The sequence below is a fragment of the Centruroides vittatus genome, unplaced genomic scaffold (genome assembly GCF_030686945.1).
Source record: "Centruroides vittatus isolate TY-2023 unplaced genomic scaffold, ASM3068694v2 contig_1078, whole genome shotgun sequence".
Lineage (NCBI taxonomy): Eukaryota > Metazoa > Arthropoda > Arachnida > Scorpiones > Buthidae > Centruroides > Centruroides vittatus.
Genome location: NW_027120693.1, coordinates 645,208 through 670,355, shown reverse-complemented (window position 1 = coordinate 670,355; position 25,148 = coordinate 645,208). Strand labels below are relative to the sequence as shown.

General features: G+C 29.9%; 1 protein-coding gene across 1 annotated transcript in view; it reads left to right on the top strand.

The window, feature by feature from the left end:
- The first annotated feature begins 3,063 nt into the window (after positions 1 to 3,063).
- Clic (chloride intracellular channel protein 5) overlaps positions 3,064 to 25,148 on the top strand; it is a 34,515-nt gene continuing 12,430 nt past the window's right edge. Inside the window, exons 1-2 of the mRNA XM_067268822.1 lie at positions 3,064 to 3,264; positions 21,263 to 21,364. Coding sequence (XP_067124923.1) covers positions 3,196 to 3,264; positions 21,263 to 21,364 — 171 coding nt within the window. The 5' untranslated portion in view covers positions 3,064 to 3,195. The remainder of the gene's footprint in view (positions 3,265 to 21,262; positions 21,365 to 25,148) is intronic.

Sequence of the window (25,148 nt, the reverse complement as noted above, 5' to 3'; positions counted from 1 at the left end):
GAATAAATGGTCGAGTTTTGCAGAATATTAAACTAATATTAACTCTAATTTATGCTTCAAAGTTTTGCGGAAACAATTACAAAACTGAAGATTTTTTTATTTTTAACTCTCTTAATATCTCACTCTGTGGATATTAAGAGGACCTTTATTCATATCTATGTGGATTCGGCTAGGCCCACAATAGGAGCGGTCGGGTGGTGCGGGCGGGCCCACACATCCGGGACAGACCTCCCATGAAAAATTCTTAGGTTTTTTTTAGATTTGATCCCGGGTTCTCCAGAGCATTAGGTTGACGCCTTAACTGTCTCGGCCTTCTGGCTTATTTATAGAGTATAACTTATTTAAATGTATGTCTTTTCAATGTGGCTTTCGAAGCCATTACATAGTTTTTTTTTTTTTAATGTAAACGGTTAAACATGAATAAACTAAAAGAAATGTGGTTTGTTATAGTTTGCTGTATTTTTAAAAAAATAAAGCATTAATTCCGTGAAGAGATTAAATTTATTAAATAACCCATTTTTCAATAAAAATTACCGTAATATAAAAATAAACAATATACAAACGTTTTGTCTTCAGATAAGCGTGACACGACGTGACGAAATTCGACACGTCACGCTTATCTGGAAACAAGTAAGCGTTACGCATTGTTATTTTTATATTACGAATAATGCTGCCGTTTTAACTGAAAGGTTGGACTTTTGATAAAGTTTTGCAAGTACTAATTCTGCAATTATTCTATAAAATATAGCAAAATCGGCCAATTATAATATTGCAGACAAATATATCGAAATTAAACTTTTTACAATTAATATAGAGATGAAAATTGTAGAAAAGTAATAATTTCTTGAACTTCTTCCTGTATATTATTCTTTTCTTAAGTCTTCTCAATTTGTGTTCCTTACAAAATACTGTTAAGATGAATATTCAAATTACAAAACGGAATACAATTAATGTCGCTATGTTGTAAATGTTATAAGTGATTTAAAGTTTATATATGGAGTCAATTTACATAATATTGTTTTAGTAAACAGTATAAATAAAATTAAATCTCATAAATTAATGAATTTTCAACTAAAATACAAAATCACATGATAAAAATACTATATTTACTAACAAATTCACTCACTACCATTCTGTTAATCCACCATATTGAATATTTTTTATAGATGAAAAATGGCGGTTATTAAAGTTCAGTGATAGCAATAAGAATTATGTATGTATATATTTTTGGGAATGTGCAAATAAATGAGTTACCAAGTATCTTTTATATTACGTTACTAAAAATAAACAGATTGTAATGGAATAATTGTACAGGAAGATTTGTATCATCACCACCATCATTACAACTCAGTTTTTAAAATCCTGGGTCAATATATTTTTTCCCGTGTTGCAGGATCTCCACCTTGATTTGGTGAGCAGGCTAACGTGTCCTCTAGAGTCTAGACCTGTGAGCTATGTCAGCAACAGCTTTGTTACCGATAGGGATATCCATGCTGAACAGGCCAGAGAATAGGGCCAGACTAAGAAGGGGATCACTAGTTCTTTAAATTGGAGGTTGTGCGTGGGGCTAACACCTCCACCATGTAAACATTTTATTTTGGTAAAACAAGTCAAAAGAAGAAAATATATATATATATATATATATATATATATGTTTAATTTGGAAATTTGATTTCGATTCAAACCTAGAACTTAGCAGTTAGTAGGGATGAATCAATGTCCATGTTACGTCATTTATAATGTTATCATGAAAATGATGCTTTCTCTTACAGTACAGCGTGGTTGTCATTTAGGCCATCAGGTGCAGATGTTACATACCAAAGTATTAAAATATTTTTGTTAATATTCACAACAATGTATGGCAATCACTATAACAGCATTAGATGTGATAATGTGTTACAACAGTTGTGATAACTAACATTATAGAGTTTCAAGATATCGTAACCTATAGAATTTTCACGAAACTTCAAATAAATAATAAGAATTAAATTAGTATTTTTTTTTTTTTTTTTTAGAATCTGAAACGGAGTATACATTGGGGTACAAGTATACCATAAAATATACCGTAGGCCTATTTTGTGATGCAAATGACAGCTGAAGTTTCCATGATTGAAGCATATATTTGCTGCTTTTATGTTAAAAGGTGACTACATCACTATGTTTATTTAAGTATAAGTACAAAAATTTTTTCATCGTTTTAATTAGTTATTCAGTTTAGACTTTAGTATTCGTGCCAAAAACTACAAAAAAATTACAAAAATCAATTTAGATTTAAATAATTAGACTAATTATATAACTTTATGGCATATGAGTTCTTGTTAGAAAATGATACATTGACCAAATGCTTGTAAATTAAATTCATATTTATTCCAATTTTCTCAACAATGTAGTGCTAGAAAACGATTTTCATTTTTGCATTATATATATATATGTATTTATTTGTAAGATACTGCAACCAAAATGTTTACAATTATTTACATACATTCCACGAAAGTATGCAAATAATGGCATCGCGAATCAAATAAAGCTTTATGAAGAGCAGTTTGCGTTTATATGATGGAACTTTGCATCTATTTTAAAACATTCGAAAACAATGCAGCGATGACTTTGAAAACATTACACTTTCCATCTTTTATCTTTGCTCTATACAAAAAGAAAGCAATTATCTTCACATCAGGCATCGATGACCAAGATGGTGGCGGTGACAAAGCCAGAGCCCCGCGGGGACCGGGTACAAATTCGAAAATTCTCACGGGTAATTTAATCCGGATATGCCTCCTGTTCTTCACTATTTAAAAGGATCTTAATGGCGGAAAGAGTTAAAAAAAATTACTTTTTATTGTATACACACTTATTCTTCTTTTTTTTTAAAATAATAATACATTTTAATAATATTTCGTGTTCAGATATAATAATAATATATAAATTGAAAAAATAAATAAGCAGGAAAGTATTATTAATCTTTCAAAAATTTATTGAATATATTATTATTTTTCGGAAATGGGTGCAGCCGACAAAATAAAAAAAAAGGGAAAAGGAAATCGAGAGGGCGCACCTATCGTTTCTTTCTGCGCATGCCGACGAGAAGTAGGTGGGGGAAGCGAGATAAACAGCAACGCGATATTGTCGTGTAAAAGGTAACAAGAGTTAAGGTACTTTTTATCACGTGTCAAAAACTGTTCAAAGCTTAAAAGAATGTCGGAAGATACGGTGGACCAAACCAACGATGTAAGCGACGTACCAGAAATCGAATTAATCATCAAGGTGCGTACAGTTTTGTTTACGTTTCAAGTCGGAAGTGAAGTGTTGAAATTAGGCCTAACGGAGGAAATGTCTCTCCCTTTTTTTTTTTAATTTTATAAACTTTTAAACAGATTGGTGACGTTTTAAAGCTTAATTTAAGCGAATTTTTTAATTAATAAACGTAAATATATCACATGCGACGTGGAATATAGGTTAATTATTCATTCGCATGAATTGAATTAAGGAGTGCTCTAGGTTAATAAGCTATTATTATTATTATTATTTGCAATTGTAATTATAATTCAATTAAATATTGTATATAAATTACTTTAAATATCCATACAGATCCGTTTCTTGTTAGTTTCGTTCTGTAATTATGACAGACCTTCAACAGATTGTGCCATATGTAATGTATAACATGTCATTGTACTGGATTTTATATCAATTATTTGATACAGAACGAGCCTGTGACGAAACTTATTACCCCACCGGACGTTAAGTACCAGCTTTCGGTAGCTCTGGCCACTTCAGACGCCAAGCTAATAGGAAACTGTAGCTGATCCGTGGACTTTTAAGTGGCGTTTGGCTGCAGTTTTCTGCATGTGAATCACAAATAGAGCTTTGTTTAATGGTTATAATGTTTGTTGCTCGATTTCTATTAATGACTTAATTAAAATATCGTTGGATTTCCGTCATAGACTGAAAATAATGCGGTGAAACTGTTTTTTGTGAATGCTCATGCGATATCCGGATGTATGCATGAAGACGTTAAGCAGGATTTAGCTTTTCTGAGGAGAAAATCTTAAATAATCTTTGTTTGATGATCCTGATTTATTTTTATTGATTATAATCGTTGTCGGAACTATTTGTGAAGATGCATATAATATTTGGATGTAGTTCGACAAAATAATCAGAAAAATTAATCCAATACGGTTGTCGTAATTTATGATGAGTATAATATACCAATAAAGAATATTTAGTAGTATTCATTATGTCGTAAATAATGCTATATAAATTATGCAGTAATGTGTTTGCCGATCTCGTGATACTGTACGTGCATGGCGGTATTGCTGGTCACTTGTGTCCTTATTCTATTTATGGAAGACATCTGCTGATAAACTACATATATAGGCCATAATTTTATTTTAAGGACAAAAATGAAAAAAAGTTTTGCCATGAATTTATTTAAGTTATATTTTTTCCTTACCCTTTCATATAAATTCTTTTACTAGCAAGTTAAAGAGATAACTTAGTATTATTTTCCTGCTTTATTAAGAAATAAGTCTGCCTTTCTTGATCCTAGAGATAAAACTTTATCCATATAATGGCTAATGTATGCAGTTAAAGTAGTATTAGCAGCAGCAGCAGCAGTATTATTAGTAGTAAAATTAATTTTATAGGGAAGCCAGAGCTTAACTTGTTCTGTGTAAGGAGAAGAAAACTTTATTTTAAACTGAAATTTATTCAAGAATGTTTGCTCTCGAATCACCTTTTTCTGGTTTAACAATTTATATATTATATCTTAGATAATGACTTATCTTTTAAGCTTATAATCTTATCGTTAAAGAAATTTTAATTCTTGGAATTGAAATGCTTGGCATCAAATTCTCCCTAATTCACAAGTGTTTCCTTGTTTTTAGCAGTTTTCCAACTCATCAATGCAACATTATATTTAAGTCAATGAGTCACTAATTCAGTTGCAGATTACATTCTGTTTGGAGTACTACTGTTCATATCTTGTACATTGAATATTTCGTGTCGGATTATCTCCTTATCGCTTGTAAGAAGGTAGATAAAATTTTAATCTCGTTATTTATTTTGGTTCAGTTATGTATTTGACAAATTTCTATAATTTTATTCACTTACGTGTATATATAATTGCATTATATTTTCGATATACTTAAATGTCTTTACATTAAACAAGTTTTATAACGTATCATTTTGTAAGCTACACAGCTTCAAAAATAGAAAAATACATAACATTTGATTTTCTCTACGTATATTTTTGCTATTAAATCCTTAAAATGTTCCATAATAATTGTAGATATAGTTAAATATTTTTTCTTTAAAACCTGAAAGGTATGCTAGAAAACTTCTTAAAAGTAATTTATTCTAACTAAAAATAAATTTTGCCAATGTAAGCGAATTAACAAACAGAAGATGGAATATGTAACAGAATGAATGAATGTTTTTGTAAATGATTATCTAATCTATTTTTAAACCTTTGAATCTTTGTGCGTTCTGTCATGGAAACTTGTTTTTATACATTTGTTACACGAAAGGAATAGGTTATGCTATATTTTGTATGTTTTTTTTAAATCAAGGATGTAATGAATACAGTTGTATTATTCAGAATGTTTCCCAATTTATTTACAATAATATAATTCATTGTTTGATTATTTATAGAAGCTATAGTTTGTTTTTTAAACCCAGGACCGGGAGGAAGAAATATAATAGGAGCAATATTTTAAAACTAAAGATTAACTTCTGTTTCAGGTTTCTGATGTAACATCAAAAAATTAGTAATATATAAATATGTTATTTCTCCAGAATTGTTTAGTAATGTACGTTGAGCTATAAAATATTTTGGAGTGACTGGTTTTGACAAATTATAATGAAAACTAGTCAAATTTGTACAGCTACGTGCAATTCAATTCAAATAAACGTATCCTAAATTAAAACAAAAATTGTTGGTGAATCCAAAATAAATAATACAGAATTGTAAAAATAGCAGTAGTGAATTTTTCTGTTTATTATAGAATATGAAATGGCTTTTTACACGGATTTTCAGTTTACTATAACTTACCGGTACATGTTAGATAAACAAAGCAGATGTTGACATACATGAATGTCATACATTCTAATGTGTACATTGAGCTAGCTACATTTAGAATATTAAATACTAATTATTGTATTATTAAACTTTATATCAATTAGATTCATTAAAAGTAACAAAGTTTTTGTTAAAATAAATCTTTTTATATTTAGTATTATTAGCATTTTAAAATGTATTAAAAATGCTTGGCATAGAGTAAAAAAGTGAAAGGTAGTTATGTTATTTTGAATCATTCCTGTATTATTTTTATGTACAAATATAAATTTTGGCTGATTTTGTGTTTGGCTTATACTAGTTTTTCACGTACTCAGTTTTTTCTATGTTATCCTTTCGGATGCTTCTATTATGAAAAAATGATTACTGTAGATTAAACAATAGTTTAAATTAGTTTGAAGTATAATTCAATTAAATTAGTTTAAATTATTATCCAGGAGCAGTAAAGAAAAAGTAAATTAGTTTAAATTTTTCTGTGTTGTCATCAAATCCATGCATATATGTAATTGAAGTTAATGTCATCACTCAAATCTTTGTCAGTTTATTATTTATAAGTGGACGAAAGTTACAAAATTAAATGCTTTTGGTTGTTACTGTCAAAACATGTTTACATATTAGAATACCAAAACTGTTTGGCATTTTGATATGCTTATTACAATTTTATAATTGATTAATTAAAGTTTAATTTTTGAGATAGTCCAAAGAAATGTTTATCTGAAATTTATATTGAAACCACTTTTTTGTAGATTTTTATAGGATAAAATAAGTAAAAATATTATTTAATTTTTATGAATTTAACATTAAAATATAATAAATACACTAATCTGATAATTAAAACACTGCAAAAATACCTTAAAAATTGCATTAATCACTTTAATCTCCAATGTTTTTGGCTGTATTTAAACAACTTTCTTCAGGATAAATCGACAACAAATGATGGTTGTATTTGAATAGAACAAAAAATCTTCAAACATTCCAGAATATATAATTTAAATGTTAGTCCTGAATCTTATATGTTTGAAAATACAATATATAAAAAACTCAAAATACTTATGTAAAAGAGTATTTTGAGTTTGTTTATTGTATTTTTTTAACTTAAAAGGTCTGGTATCAGGTGAATTCTCTGGGCTTCGCTTAGCATGTGCCGCAAACTTAAGAAAAAGTTTTGACTGTCAATATACTTTTTATATGAGAACAAATATGCCAATAATAATTTATTCTAATGTGTAAACTCTTTTATCAATTGTGTTTGCTTTTACATTGACAGCTATTGGCTAGCCATTTTAAGTCAGTGCAATGCTTGTGGGCATTCGATCGCTTGTTTGTGTGGAGGTTTGCAGCAGCAAACAAGTGCATGCGCATGACATCATTCGAAGCATTTAACATGGCCAGATTGTATCGAAAGCTTGCGGTATTCTGTACACAATACATCTAATGTGTATAGGAGCAGATCTACACAGAGATTAATAGGGCTTAAGCCCTGGGCCACCAGTGTCAAGGGTGCACAAAATTTGAATTATCATCATAAATTTTTAATATGTTTTCATTATAATATATTTCATGTGTAGATATAATGGGCTTTATAATAGTCCATACTTTTTTATTCACATCAAATAACGTTTCTGACTATTGTTTGGTGCTAGGATAGGCCTAGTATTCTTATTACAACTTTCAGTATGCCCAAAATCTTTGGTCAGGATTTGCCCATCTAGTACTAACATTTAAATTGTTTATTTCAGCTTTGGGAGTTTATATGGATCTATTTACATTGAACTTTGTAGAAAAATTTAAAATGTCTAAATTTTATTTTTAAAACTTGATGATAATTTCTGGAGATGATGTTATTTATACATCGTGTACAAAAATAGTGAAGGTAGCTTCTTACTTATATTGGAGTTCTATTCTGAGACTTTTTTCATTAATCAAATTGATCAAATGTTATGCCATTAGTATTGTTACTTTTCATGTTCCGGAGCTACACAAACCTATGTACAATATTAATCACTAAATGTGCATACAAAAAAACATGATGTATTGCACTTAATTATGATCTTTTATTAATGAAGATTTGTCGACAAGCAGGTAGTTGACCATATTTAAAGGAACCAATAATTGTACTGAGGGGGAATATTACAATTGTTATGTGGAATTAACAATAAAAGATGTTTTAATTTATTATTTATGCTTTTTATAAAATTTAAATTACAATAATCTTCAACTAAGAAGGTTTACTGTTTAACAGTAATCAGTTTTAAAAATGCATTGGTAAATATATTGGTAAAAATAGACAGAGAGAATAATTTTTTTGAAGCCAAATAGTTATTTATGTATTAAAGACAGAAGACTGAAATTTAAGCTGTGAAAGTAACTTACATCATTTATCTTGTAAAGAACTGTAAATTAATAATTTAAAATTTTTAAAGTATCATATTACAACGCTATGATACAGTTTGGTAGTTTGTTTCTTAACCTGTAATGTCTAGAGTGCAGTAGTGATTTTAGTTGAGTAACGTCATATCTGACAAAATAGAACATTTGGGTTCGAGTGCTCTTGAGTGCACTGGCTACTTTTTAATCACAATAATTAAAAATTTGCAGCATCGTTTCTTTTTCAGGTAATGAAACTGCTTTTCATAATAGAAGGAAGGGAACTCAGTTGGACATGTCAAACTATTGTATTTGTTTCTTCTCACTGATGAGTCAATAATTAAAGTCACTAGTGCATCATTTTGTGCATTTGGAGTCAAAATGTAAAAATTACCAGTGATTTGCTGATAAACCAGTAATGTTTTGAAACTTTACTGTTTTACCCAGTAATAAAAAGTTGGCAAATTTGCAATCCCTCTGTTTTTGGGTGCTAATGTTATGATCTGAGTTAAATATAAACAAACTGCTGAGTTATTGTAATAGAGAACATGCTTATTGTCCATTACAAAGTCTTGTGTTTAATGTTTACAGTAATTGTTGTACCATGTCATTAGTGAGTGCAATCAATTCATTGGACTCTAAAATAAATTAATCTTTTAATAACGAGGCATAAATCGAAATAAAGTTCACCAACCTTATGCAGGCCTTGCACGTAACCCAGACTGAAAACATGAAAAACTGATTTCTCACTTACGTGCAAGGCCTGCGTAAGGTTGACAAACTTTATTTTGGACTCTAAAATGATTATTTTCATATGTTAGTTTTTGTCTATTATAATTATGGATGCTTATAAACTGAGGACTTATTACATTTTTTCTATCAAAAGTGAATAAATTTGAAAACCAATGTGATTAACAATTTGTCGTCATCATTCATGCTGAATGGAAACTAATATAACCCTTTATACTCTCGTTTTAGTGCGAAGAAAAGTGAGACTATATGAATTTGAACATGTACCATAATAATTTCATGTGGATAATCTGTGGGACATATAACCTGTAGAAAATTTGCTAGAATGTAAATAAAATCTTTGCATAGCTTGCCTCACAATGTAATATTACAATGTATAATTACAGTATACTTTATTATTGAGTTGGTACAAACTATTTTATAAACAATCTCTTGGAGAGAGAAATTTGCTCATAGTCTTCTTTGTTATATTCATTCAACTATTAATAATATTTTTAGGCAAAATAATTCACTGGATTAATAATAAATGGTGAGTAGAGCTAAATTTGTGACTTTTATGAATAATTGTAAAGTAACATCACTTATTTAGTTCTAAAATATGCATCTGAACTGACAGTTTTGAAGAAGAATATTTTCGTATGTTATTAAGTTGAATAATTTTCAAAAACATTTTTTAAAATGTTCTTTCTTATAAATTTGATTTTAAATTGTTAAAATTAACAGATATCATTGGCATTTATTTATACACTACATGATTGTAATTAAAGTATCTAATTAGCAAATCAATGCTGTCTACGGAGATATTTAGAAGTCCAAATGCAACAAAATCTGATAGGGTGACATTTCAAGACATGCAGAAGACATTTCTGTAAAAAAAGTATCAAAACTCATCACTGTGGCACTTTGTTACTGCAAGCTACAAACATTTTATTTGTACAAGACACTCATGCAATACAGATATCTTAGTGATGCAGAGGATACTGCTCAATATGGTAACCATTCTGAAGGTGTAACATCTAAAAGCTATGAAAAGTGTGCTTCAACAGTTGACTATAATTTATTTTCTGTGATGCTTCTCACTTGCAATCTGATAATGTCTTTCAGGCTGCCAAAGTTTTCAATGTGTCTTTGATAAACACTTTTTTTTAAGTCTCTTCACAACCAAAAATCACATGGATTAAGATTCAAAGAATGCAGTGATCAGGTGATAGGAAATGTGTAACTTCACTTTGTTGTCGGTGAAATGTTATTATTGCAGAAGCTTTCGTGCACAGTTTCTGATGTGGGGAAGACTAGGTGGTTGATTCAAGACATTGTCATTGTTACAGTTGATTACAACAAAATTGTTGATAATTTTTCATTATCTGGGCCATTAGAGCATATCACAAATCCAGTAAGACTAACTTCTTTTAAGAAAGTTGTTCCTAGGTAAATGAGGCTGTTAATCCAAACCAGACTTAGGTGAGTACAATGGAATCTACTGGAAAAAACAAGGGTTTTTCCATGCCTTTTTTCACAAGATAAAAATTGCCTTGTTGCTCCATGGAATTTTCCAAACCACAACAAATCCATTTCCATTCTGACAGGGAAGATTAATGCAAAGCTCAGTTGGGTTTTCCTATTGATAGCAAGCAAACAAATATAAGATCAACTACAACTAGCATCTTATAGGAATAACAATGCATCATCTTTCTCAGTATCTTCTACACACTGCTATAGGCTACACCCAAATGAATGTGCATTACAGGAACCTGCAACATTATTCATTAACTGTTAAACAATAGCTGTGGTAAGATCTTTGATGACTTGTGATGTGATAAGTTTGCATCTTTGTTTGGATTGAACTCCTGGATGCCTCATTTTCTTGACTCAAGTGATCATTCTCCCAAGGTAAAAGGTCAATACTAATAGGCATAAATTTTTTGACAAATTTCTAAATGTCTACATTGCCTAAAACACAACCTCAGAAGAAATACAGATTCAAAAGTAAGGTGAAGGCTATTGTTGCTGATAAAAATAATAATCAACAGTTGTGACCATTTTTATATCTAGAACTTTGCTGCAACACATGTACAGTACTTATGCAAAGGAACCTTTCATTGTTGCTAGCATTACAAAAGTGTCATAATGACAAGTTTTGATACTAATTTTTTTTCTATGGAAATATCTTCAGCCTATCCTGAAATGTCTCTTTACCAGATTTGTATTTGGACTGCTAAATCTCTCTGTGGACAGTGTTGAATAGGATATTTTAATTATGATTATTTGGTATATTAATATTGTGTGTAGTGTCTGCATTTGTTTTTCAACTTGGAATTTAAGGAGTGATTATCACTTGTTACATCGTACTAATAACATCGTTACTGCCTAAATTTAATGTTTCATAATTGTCCTCTATCAAGTATTTTAAACTTCGTTGGAAGCAGTTGTGCTCATTTCAAGTAATTACTTCATTTGGTGAAGATTATGGTAAATTGGTTTCATTTTCAATTATCGTAGTGATCTAAATAATTAATGTAGCTTATAAATATTATATGTATATAGGTCGTCTATTTTTACATATTAGCAGTATGTTTAATATACAAATATTTTATAGTCTGACGATAATCACTGAAATGTCAACCTTTCAAATCAAATGAAAAATTTAGACAAGAAATATTCAGTCTGTTAATGAACGTACGAGTCGTAAACATGCCTGTTTAATGTATCAGATGGTTTTTTTGCCTAAATATGTGGCACTTGAACTCGTTATTGTAACCCAATGATGGTCACTGAAGAAGTTTGAAAACATTTGTAAACATTTGTTCAAATATTAAACGTATGCTGATGTATATGAGTTGTTTATTCATATACACTTAATTGAATAGTCAGTTTAGGATTTCTAAGTCTCTCATAAATATTACTGATTGTTCTGAAAATAAATAATTTATAAAGGAATATAGATGGAGTTCCATGTAATTTTGAGAAAAATTTATTAAAAAATTATATGCTGATTATACTGTTAATCAATTATAAAGCTGATGTTCATGTGATGACTGAATTTGTAACAAGAATTCAGATTTTCTATTCAGTCTTACGATTACATGAATGGAAGTTTGTAGAAATATATAGAATAGGAATTGCTGTCACGATTGACAGGAATTAGGAGTGTGAACATTCTGGTTAGCAATAAAATGGAATTGCTGGGTTCTTTATCCTATGCAGAGACTGTCATTTGGAATTTATCTTAATCATTTTAAATTTTGCATGTGATTTACAATACAGATTATAAAAGCAAAACAATATTAACTTTTAAGTTTTGATATCATTGTTGTATTTGTAAAGTTTCTACAGAAATAAGAAAATAATAGAAACATAGTACTGTATATGAAAACAGTGTACTCAGAGAGAGATAACAATCTTACTTTGCTGCCTAATGCTTGCTGAGGAATTGGAATTTTAAGTCTAAACGTAAATTTGAATATCCAATTATTTCATTTTTGTAATGTTTAATATCAGATTTAAAAACATGACGATCGCCTATAACAGGTTGTAAATTTTTGTTCAGTGAAAAATTTTCCTTGGCAAGTATTAGGTAGTAAAGTAAGATTATTGATTAAGTAACCAATGTATTTGAAGATTGAAACAATGTTAAGTATGTAAGCTTTTTAATATTTGTGAAGAATCAACTACTGTCTGTGTAATGATTAGAGCAAGGAGTAAGAATCATATGAATAGTTATAAAAATTGTAACTTAAATGACTTTTTAGGGCCTAGATGTCATAGCTTTAGTGATGAAACAAAAAATATATGTAACCAACATGCAAATTGCAAGAATCAAATTTTTAGTTCATAACTTTAATAAATTTTTAATAGGGGGTATCCTTTGCTTAATGCAGGATTTGATTAATGTGTGAAATTAACTGCAGCAATCCCTTCATATATGTGGCATAAGTTTTAATTAGTGCGGTTTTACCAGTTGTCTTTACTTAACATAAATACAGTATTTTATTAATGAGATTTTGATATACAGTAGTACCTTAGTATATGTCTGCTTTAGAATGTCCAATTCGGAATACGTCCTGTTTGGACGAAACAAATTTTGCTCGGTATATGACTTAATTCAATTATACGCACATCTATGAACAAGTAGCATTATCAGTGTACTAGACGTTCGTGGTGCCACAGTCTATAACTCTGTTAAATTTCTTCTGATTTTAATTTGTAAGTAAAACTTTATTATTTTTATTAATCATGAATTGCAAAAAGGCAAATGAAAAGAAACAGAAAACTAAAAAAAAATGACTAGAATCAAATGGACTGAAAAAAGAGATTGTTGAGAAATATGAAGGTGGCATGCGTGTTTGAGATTTAGCTGTTGCATACCGTATTCCAAGAACGACGATATCGACAATCGTAAAAAATAAAGACATTATTAAATCTGCTAACGTTGCAAAAGAAGTTAAATCAGTTTCTAAACAGAGATCAGAGACATTGGATCATGTTGAGAAATTGCTTTTGCTTTCGATAACTGTAAAACAATGTGCTGGCGACAGCATATCGGAAGCACTTATTTGCGATTATTACTGTAATAACTTTAAAAATCTATAAAATTTATTCTTTTATTAATGTGCTTAGTGTTTCAATTATTTTACAACCCCATTAATATACCGTATCGAGGAGTTATTTTTTACATGAGAACGGATTAATCATTTTTACATTACTTCCTATGGAAAAGGTTGATTTGGTATACCGTATTTTACGGACTATAAGACGCACTTTAATTTTTAAGCATTTTTAAGCATTTTTTTTTTAAGTACCTATAAGATGCTACGGACTATAAGACGCACCTGAATTTTGGAGGCAATTTTTCGAAGAAAAAAATGCGTCTTATAGTTTGTAAAATACGGTATGTCCTATTCAGTATAAGTCCAAACATCGGGAACGGATTAAGGTCGTATACCGAGGTTCCACTGTATATGTTAGCATAGAGAGATTAATTAACCATATTAATTAAGGATATTTGTAATTGTTAGTTATTATTAACTTTAATAATTTGAAGAGACTGTTATTCTAAACAAACAAGAAATCCAATTGTATTTAAATCAAAAATGGCAATTTGTTAATTCATTAAAGTGTTTAATTTTTGGTTTTCAATCAAATAGCTAAATGATTCAATTATTATTAACATACTGTATGTAAATGAAAGACGCAATTACATTTCTGTAACCATAACTTCCAAGTAATTTATTGTTATTGGTTGTGAGAAATATATGGTACTGTACATCTAGATAAGTTTTTGTGAAATTTAAAAAAAAAAGTTTATTATAAGTGTATATATATTCTCTACAAATTGTTATGACCATAAGAAATTGTAGAAAGTTTTTGTATGGATTAGTATAGCTTTACTACTGTTGCAATCTATCAGAGTGATTGATGAATAGATGCAAAACACAGGTGAAAAATATAAGGCTTTTACATTAGTAATTAATTTAGTTTGTTTCGTATGTTGTCATAAATGAAACTGAAACTAATCAGTGTAAAAACGTTCATGCATTTTGGTGTGCTAATTTCAGAATAAGAAAATTTCATAATAAAAAATGTTATGTATTATTTTCAAATAGTGTTTAAACCTCAATTTCTCACTTCAAATGATCAATTTTTTAAGATATTTTATACATTCCTTGTATAATACTAACCAATTTTATTTTGGAATTCCAAATAAAGCAAGTCAGTATTAACTTTCAAAATTTACAAAAAATTCTCTGTAAAAGTGTCTTCTTTTTTTGTAGTCCCTTTGTACACCTTCAGAAAATAACAGTTTCGAGGCCGACAAAAACCCTCCAAATAAACTTTAGACATTTATAAAAATTATACATGTAATATTCTGCTACCAGAGAGAAGATTGCAATGTTTTGCATGTCGACGTGGACGAGAAGCCTTCAAATAAAGGTTGACTTTGCTGTGAAATTGTCATTTCCTGATGGTTGTATGAAGTAGGACACTTTTACAGTTCATCCACTTAAAAGTTTTTTGTAAATTTTCTAAGTTTATACTTACTGTCTTGGCAAAAAGTTCTTTTACTAAACCAAAGAATTTTCAGAATCATTTGGTTCAATTGTAACATTTGAACAAATAAGTTCAAATATTGATTATACAATCATTTTAAACTATTTTTTTAGTCATCATTAGATATAAATTTTAAAATGTTATACATTACAATATTAAATCTTAACGTCCTTTTCACACTTGGGAACTGTCTTTACGGCGGAGTCGACCTTCTTTTGTAGGCTGCTCTTCCGCCTCAATATGTAAATCACGGTTAAAAAAATATTCCCAAGGTTTTCGGCACAATCATTAAATTTAATTTACAATTAAAAATATAATTAAAACATGCCAGGACAAAATTCATACATTACAATATTAAATTGTAATTTTTAATATTGTAATGTATGAATTTTGTCCTGGCATGTTTTAATTATATTTTTAATTAAAAAAGTTACTTCAATTACAGTTGAACCTCTCATAACAAGTAAAAAAAAATTGTAAAAAAAATTACTCTCTTTATAAGTGACGTTTTGCATAATGAGTGACAAGGAGAGGTGAAGTCCCAGATTATGCGCATGCTCAGTCTGTGTTTAGCACTCGTTCTGCTAGCATCTTAGTGTCATTTGTGATCACATTTTTCCAAACTTGTGTTCAGACATATTACTTATAAACATCAACAACCTTAGCCCATTATATAATAAACACGCCAAATGATATGCCATATTCTTCAGCAAAGGCTTTTATAATCGTTAAATTTAATATGAGATGGAAGCATAACTGCCTATCTCTAGTCAAATTAATTAATTTCTAATGTTTAATTATAGCCTTTACATAGTCCAAAAATTTGGCATATCGTTTGGCTGTTTGAGACTTTTTTTCCTGCAAATCAAATTCGCATTCCAGGTTGGTTCATTCTGTGCTAGAAGAAAAGATGATTCATGCTCCTTAAGAATGTATATTGTATAATTTTCTTTGAATAAATGTTATACATAAAATATTTGAGTATTATTTTTTGGCATGGAATGAATTATTGTATTTTACATTAATTTATATGGGAAAAATTGTTTCACATTAAGAGTAAGATTCTGGAACAAATTATGCTTGTTAAGCAAGGTTCAACTGTGTTGATTTATCTGTATATTATGAACATATTGCAATTATAGATGAAACAATTTTTTCCAAATTTATTAATTTATATTTTCTATATTTCTTGAGGTGGAGTGTTAGCGAAGCCTCTTCTATGTGGCTTACAGAATTGTATTTGTTCTCAGGATCTGTTCAATTGATTTTGATTATACTTTGCCATTTTCCATTAATTGCAATGAGGAATGCACAAATGTAATAAAAACTGGGAATCCGTGTTTTTGAGATATAAGGTTGTTTTATGAGTGCACTTGACAAAGCGATATCGCAGGAATTCCACGACTTTGTCATGGGATGTTCCATGGTCACTAGCATGTCTTTTGTAAGCTTACAGAATTAAGTTCCTTCTCAAAATGTAAGGTGCTAATTTTGATAAAACAATTCCATTTTCTATTAGTTGCGACAAGGAATCCAAAAATGTAATGAGGATCCATTTAAATGCAAAAATTGAAGTCCACGACTTCGTTTTTGATATACAGAGGTATTAAAGAGAGAATGCCCGTTCTCTCTGATGTGAGTGTGCCTAATGGAATTTAGGCCTAGGGGTCAAAAATAAAAACAGCATTACGAGCGCCTAATGGAAAATAGGTGTGAAAAATAAACAAAGCAATTGATGGTGATTGCTTTGTTCTTGAATTGCCTCTCCCAGTCGGAAAGTGCAAGGGTCATCTCTATGCCCGACCAATGCAAGGATTGTCTCTCCCATGGCCAACAGGTACAAGGATAGTCTTTTTTATGATGGCAAGTGCAAAGTTCACATGTCTGCATCTGTCAAGTATAAGGATTGCCTCTTCTGTGCCTAAGTGCAGGAATTGCTTCTTTCTTTTCAGCTCTGTCTCAATTCTATCATTATACGACAAAGTTGTGCAATGTCCTAGTATATTTTAATTTAACTTGATAAATAATAGTCCAACTTCTTGAATTAATTGATGTAAACTTCCTTCTAAGCTGGAGAATTTTATTGAAATTAAAAATAATTAGTTTAAGTATCTGGATCATAATACTAGATTCATTGTATCAATATATTAGTGAAAACTAACAAAACGTTTTTTGGTTATTAAATAGATAAAATAAGTGATTGAGATAATGATGTGTTGGCAAAGCCTCTTCTACCTGTGTTATAGAATTGAGTTTGTTCTGAAAATTTGATAGGCCAAGTTTGATTGAACTTTGCCATTTTACATAATACGAGATGAGGTAATAAAAAATTGGGGTCCATGATTTTATTTTCGAGATACAGTGGGGTCAAAGTGCTAGCACAAGTGCACACAATTTTTTAAAATTAGTTTTTTATGTCGGCAGTGATGTCACTGTCATGGTAGCAGCAAGCAATTATCCATCATAAATGCCCCCGAAACAATATTATTGACTTGCTATCGTTTCGACATGGACAGAAAATGCTATCGTTTCGACGTGGACAGAAAATGAACTGTGCATAGTTAAAATTCACTGTAATGTAAAATATTACAAAAAAATATAAAAATTTTAGCTAAAATTAAGACTGAAAGTTTAAAGATAATTCTCTACAAACTCTGCAATGTTTAATAATTTGGTGTGTGATCTAAAACATGTAAAAATTAAGTATATGAAGAAGTTAGTAGTTTATTTATGGGTAATTGTTTTTTTGAACTACTTTGTTTTGTAAAGTTATGACTTTATCTTTTAAACATGTAAGGAATCAAATCCTGGCTTTATTTGATTAGTAACTGCATTTCATTCTTAAAGCTTGAAATAATAACTGCCCTCAAACAGTAGCCACACAGTACTATTTGATCAATGAAAACTTAGGAAAATAATATAAAATACTGTAAATTACAATAGGTAGGCGACATACTTATAAACATTATTTATACATATACAATTTTTACAAATGTATAAACATTTGTAAAAATTTGCTAATTATAAATACTTTATTGCTCATAATTAATAGTTCCAATTTCTTATTGTCTATCTGTATAGAAGAAACTCCGAAAATTTTATTTAAAAAAATCTCTCTATAAAATGAAACTTAGCTTAAACAACATCTTAAATAATAGATTTAATTGAAAAGTGACATACGTAGATGCAACAGATAGACCCTTAACAAAGAATAAAAGAAGATAAATATGACATTAGTAAAAATAAACAAACCATGGCACTGGCCCAAGCCAGCAAGCCTGGGGAGTCAGCATGCTGGGACAAAGCAAAACTGTTAAAAAGATTATAATTATTTGCTTTTTGTCCAATATTGTAATAAATCATCATAACAGTTATCCGCGAGCTTTCCAATGAAAACTGGTGTGATAAGTCCTTAAAATTTATAGCAAATTACATATAGCTGTTAAGATTTTATTACTGTTAGTTTTTTAACCTCAAACTAAGAACACTAGAAGCATATGAAATATTCTTTGCTTCAAGGCCAGGTCAATGGATTATTTATAAAGAAAAAGATACGTTATCAAAAGCTTGGCAATCGCTAGTGGACAACACATACTACACACAGTAAAAATAAAGTAAATCAGGCTTACAACAAGTTATCTTAAGCTTTGTTGGCACTTTATAGTTTTTTTTTACAATTTTAATCTTTTTCCCTTCATAAATTTATTGTAATTCATTTATATATATTGCATTTGACAATGTATTCATCACTGAATCATAATGTATAATATTTTATACATATATGTTATGTTTCATATCTAGTTGAGATATGCAGCTGTTCCATTCCAAATCTTATTTTAATTTGTTTTAAAAAATCTTAGAACATCAGTTAAGTTTGAATCATCTTGTTAAACCTGATGCAGACTTATGAAAAGTTGAAAACATTCATTTATATAAATTAAAGTTGTTCTGAAAAAGTATTTATGGTGGTGTTTAATCCAAAGATTTTAAACTATAAGCAAAAATTTACTTTATTGGACTCCAAAGAAACAAAATGGTACCAATCTAACCAATTTTCCTGAATTGAAAGGGTATTGCAGGGGGAACTAAATGGATTTAGGTTGCTTATGAGTTGGAAGAGTTTAAGGAACAAATGAATTTTTTCCAGAAAAGAATCATTCCTTAAACCCTTTTGCTGGAAAAGTGTGAATGGTTTTGATTTTACAAGTTCTCTCTTCCAGCTTTGATTTTGGATTTCTTTCAGAAATTTCTAAATTAAATTTATTATAATTAATGAGATGATGGCTTAATTGTCTACCTCTAGTCAAATTAATTATTAATGTAACCTAAAAGTAGCCTGATAACTTTGGCTATTCAATTAATAGTATTCACAGCTATATACTATATGTTTATAGTATATAGCTGCAAATCTGTGTTCTGTGAAGTTTGAGTACAGAATATAGATTTCACAACAGTTTTGATACCTTTGAAGATGGGCTTGAAAGCCTAAAAGTATCAGAGTTTAAGAGAAATATCTCATTTTTGAACTCCAAGAAAGCAGATGTGCATGTGTGTGTATGAAATAGAACAGAGCAAAAGTTGTAGTTTTATCACTAGACGTCATAGGCAGTTGTCTAGGAGTGCCACCAGAAAGAGGTACCCATCCATTGATATAAAAAAAAAATGAACAGGGAATAAACAAATAATTTTGCTTTCTTCCTAACGGTTGTCTGTAATGAATCACTACCACTACTCATTGTGAGGTATATTGGAAATACATAACCATTTATCATGCAGAGAACATTTATTATTCTAACATTTTTGGTCTTCTTAATCAACCTTCTTTGGGAGATTGTTCTTTTTCGATTATAGAATTCGCATATCTCCCGAAGAAGGTCGATTAAGAAGACTGAAAATGTTAGAATAATAAATGTTCTCTGCCTGATAAATGGCTGTGTATTGTTGTTAATACTTGTGCATTTATTGAAGGGAGTAAAGTATATGCACCATTTGTATTTAACAAAGTGACAAGATGATTTTTACTTATTTGATAACTATCCACTTGAATGAAAACATGCAAGGGACAAACTGACTTTTAAAAGTGATGCTAATTCTGGTACTTTTGACTTATTTTGTCAGGATGTTAAGTTTCATAATGTTCTCATTTACGTAAGTCTGAGACCACTAAAACTTTGTTTTATATTGTTTCTTAAACTCCATTGGCATTTTATAGCTAAAATAAGTAAACTTTACAGTGGGTTTTCAATATTATTACTATTTTTTTAAAACTGTTTTGAGTATTGTTACAGTACGACTATGATTTATAAGTACTCAAAGCAAAACACTTGAAGACTTTTCTTGATTTATGAAAAGAAATATTCGACATAAAAATCGACCAATATTTACAGGAACAAAATACTCCTAATTGCAAATGTGATGAGATTGAAATTTCTGTCCATTCTGATTATACAGCTCATAGTCTTGGTCTATACTTTTTGTTTCATTTACAGTGTGTATATGATCATTCTATGTAGTTCCATTTGATTAATGCAGTTATGCAATATCTCCACATTATATTTCCATTGGTGATTTTAATTTTATTAAGCAAACTAAATTTGTTTTTTTAATTATTCTCTGCTTGCTTTGTCTTGCTATAACTATTGCTAACTTGTCCTTAAATAAAGAAACAATTGATAAATTATATATTTTTATACATATTTTTCTCTTACATCATGTTTGCTTTTCTCATTTTGTGTTAATTCCTTTTAAGTTGTGAATAACCTAATTGACACTTTAATTTTATTTCATTTAGAATTGCTGGTTGATTAGTAAATGGTTATTTACTAATGTTATGAATTACAAACACACAATTTTTTTGTGCCGGTTTTGAGTTTAAATAAATTTAATTATCCGAATTTATTATGAATATATTTTTATTAACGAAATAATGAAATATATAATTTAAAATGAAAATTACCAATCATTCTGCATTACTTTTAAAAATATAATTTTTATCTTTAATTAAGCAAACTGTTATTTTAATAGGCTTCGACAATCGATGGCCGAAGAAAAGGTGCTTGTCTTTTTTGCCAAGAATATTTTATGGATTTGTATTTGCTAGCCGAATTAAAGACAATTTCTCTCAAGGTAATGCTAATAATTTAATTTATGATAAATTACTGTAAGATTTACAGTTAAGACTAAGAAAGGTTTTATTTATTTTATGTAAAGTCAAATTACATTTCTTGCAATTACTTACATAAAATTTTCAAAAAAATATGCTATATCAGAAAAATATAGAAGATTATCAGTTTTACAACTTCTTTACTTCACAACTGGATGCATAGGTAGACACTGGGAATCTTTAACATCACTCTTTATTCAGAAATACCTTACACCGATATGTGTTTTGGGCATACACCCCTCTTTCATCTGCTTTTCCTTTCAGACATTTAGTAAAGAGGTGCTAACTAATACACATCCTTTTTTAAAATACATTTATTTACAGTTAAAATTTCCCCACAGTGCACTGACTTGATTCTTGAAAAATTGTTCTATTTCTCCTAAACTCTAATGAACTGCCCTATTTTCTATAAGCTTGGTGTTATAAATTAAAATTAAATTTTTGGGAATGCATTTATGAATGAATGGGAATTATATAATAATAGAGTTATGCAACAAAAATACATTACTTCATACAGTCACAATAGAAAAACTATAGCAGTTTTTCTATTGTGACTGTAATAAAGATAGGAATGCACTATTCAAAGAAAAATAATATATTTGAATTAAGAAATATTATGAAAGAACACCATTCAAATGTGTGGGTAGCCGGAGGCAAGGCAGATGTCTTGCCTCTTTCTTGGTAACAGTTTGGTGGAAACTGCCCACTTGTCAGAGGATGGCTGGTTTACGTTCTGGTCTGAGGGATCGGGATTCTTTTTGTCTGGTCGAGTGGAGGAGGAGAGAGGGGTCATTGGTAAGACATAGGTAATAAACGAGCAAAGGACACCCTTTAACAAGAAAAACAAAGATTTATTAGATAACAAATACACATTGTTCTCTAACTTCTGAATACAAGGAAGGGGGTCGAGAGAGAGAGTTTACATGAGTTGTTATCATACCTCTTTAACGTTTCCTCGGAGGTTCGAATCAGTCCTTGATGTCGTCGGCGTACACAATTATAAAAAGTTGCAACTAGATCCATAACACACACTTGGTATAGGCAAAATTGGTGAAGCGGTTCCTCCGTCTATTCTTATTTGTCACAGCCTAGAGGTTCGATGAGAGACTCCCCTGAAGGGGGAGAAAGCGGGCTTATATAGATTTGTCTTGGGAAAATACGTCATGTGATTAAATGTCAGAGTTAGGAGGTTACTTAGCAGGTGTGAAGGTTAAAGGTGTTCCCAGGACCAAAATAAAGTGATAAAATCAGATGTTAATTGTAAACTTATCTTGCAATACTAGCTTAACGATGTTTGGATGGGAGAATGTTGACATTTTTGAAGGAGGGTTGTAAATTTTCCCAGCGATGGGAGAGGTTTTTTTCCCTTCTTCTTTGAGTTCTTTTATTAGTTTATTCAAGTTTTAAGTTTTCTGACTTGCCATCAGGGGTGTTTACTTATGCTTGTCTTCAGAATTTTTTTATTAATCATGTATTTTGCATTTTTAATGCTTAACAAACTTAGTCTCTTGAATTTTATTTGAATTATATCACTTATACAGCTCTATTTGTAGAGTGACATTCCATTAACTTGGCATCAGGTATGCTGGCAAACTTGATAAGCCAGCACACTGAGCTTGTTGGGAAGGGTTATTATGCTTTGTTCTTTACCATTGTCATAGAAAATTTCTAATATAAGTATTGTGGAAATGGAAGGCCCAAGGCAACACGATGTGCTAGGTAAAACCAGTTAGCTAGTGCATTATTTTTCCAAAGACATTAGTGCACAGGTTTAATATGAGAAGCAGAATTATTTAGCATACTTGGAATCAATAATGATCACGGGAACAGCTTCAGTACATTACTGTTTGTGTGCTTTGCTAATTAGAGTACGTCTAAACTTGTACTTATACACAATAAAAGTACAAAGTAAAAATAGTGTGTTCTTTTACATTTCTGTGTATATATTGTCTACGTGGACCTTGTTTATTAATAGGACTTATTATACAGTATAATAAGTCCTATTAATAAACAAGGTCCACATAGAGAATATATACACAGAAATGTAAAACACACATAGAGGTAAAAAGAATTAATAGTGTGTTCTTATTTCAAGTCAACCGAGGAAAAATTAAGTGGTTATTAAACAATCTTAAAAGGCAAATATATACAGTTTTACACACAAGCATGTAAAATTGTGTCCAGGGGATTGAAAAAACCAGAAAAACTAACATCTGGAAAGGTGGCATATTCAATAATCTGGCACTGCATTAGTCCCAATGATGCCAAGTTAATGGAATTTCACTGTAATTAATTAATTCAGTTTAAATATAGATCATGTCAATTATTTGATGATAAAAGTCATACATTTGAGTTGTGCTTTTAATTATTAAATTCAAACTTTATTTTCTAACACTAGAATTTGTAATAAGGAAGAATATGTGGATTTAAGACAAAATGATATTGATTTCTTGTGCCTTATCTGACGGAGTTCTCAAGAATGATCGTAATTATAAATATAACAAATTTACAAGTCATGGATAGATCCAGAAAGTTTACATTCAGGTCACTTTTTTGTTCCAATGATAGCGTCAAACCATATGGGTTGTTATTCATTTTGTTAAGGAACTCTCGAGCGTTATTAATGTTCCTCCAAATGATGAACACATCATCCACATATCTTGCATATAAAATTATGTCGTTGTCAAAGACAGGCAGTACTTTACTTTCTAAATGTCATAATACTAGTTCACTTAATACTGGGGATATCGGGCTCCCCATTGGAACTCCTCGTTGTTGTAAATGTGTGTTGCCTTCAAATGCAAAAAACGAATTATAACAAATTAGGTGTGTGAGCTCTAATGTGTGTTTGTGAAATTTTGTAGCATTATTAACGTTTGAAAAAAGGAAGTCTCTTATCTCGCAAAAGCAAAGTGGTAATTTTATAGACGGAAATAATGATTTAAAATCCATTACGGTCATAAATTCATTGTCTTCTGGGTTGATATTTCTGAGTTTATCCACCAGTTGAACAGAGTTATTAATAGCATACAGGTAATCTTGAATTTGTGGTTGGATATATCTAACAAGTTTTTTCTCAAGTTCAAATGTAGGGGAGCCACATTTTTCTATAACAGGGTGTATCTGACAATTAGGTTTTTATGAGTTTTGCCAAAGGTGAAGATTCTCAGTGTTCTTAGTGCTTGTACGACAGAGTTATGCATTCGTAACTTGCGAGCTAAAGGAGTTGAAATGAATTTTTTTAACTCTCTGTTGTTGTGATTCTAAATATTTGTCAGGAGCACGTTGGCATTCAGTGTCCCTGATGTAATCCTGCAGTTTATGGTTGTAGGAATCTCTTTTAAGAAGCACTACCCCTTTGGACTTATCAGCCTTGATAAGCACTATCTTATTTGTATGCAGCCATTCTTTTGTGTTTTTAATGCAATTGTGGAAATGTGTGCTCTTGGAAATTCTTTAGTTGTGCAAAATCTTGTTTTCCATCGTACATATTCTTGACTGGTAAGATTCAATTCCTTGATGATCATTTCAACATTGGGCACAATGATATCCAGGGTTGGTTGAGGAGCAGGAGCAAACTGGTCCATATTTTAATGCTTCCAACTAGTATTACGACGTTTAGAAAGTAACGAGGCTACTGCCTGTCTTCAACAACGACATAATTTTATATGCAAGATATGTGGATGATTTGTTCATCATTTGGAGGAATATTAATAACGCTCGAGAGTTCCTTAACAAAATGAATAA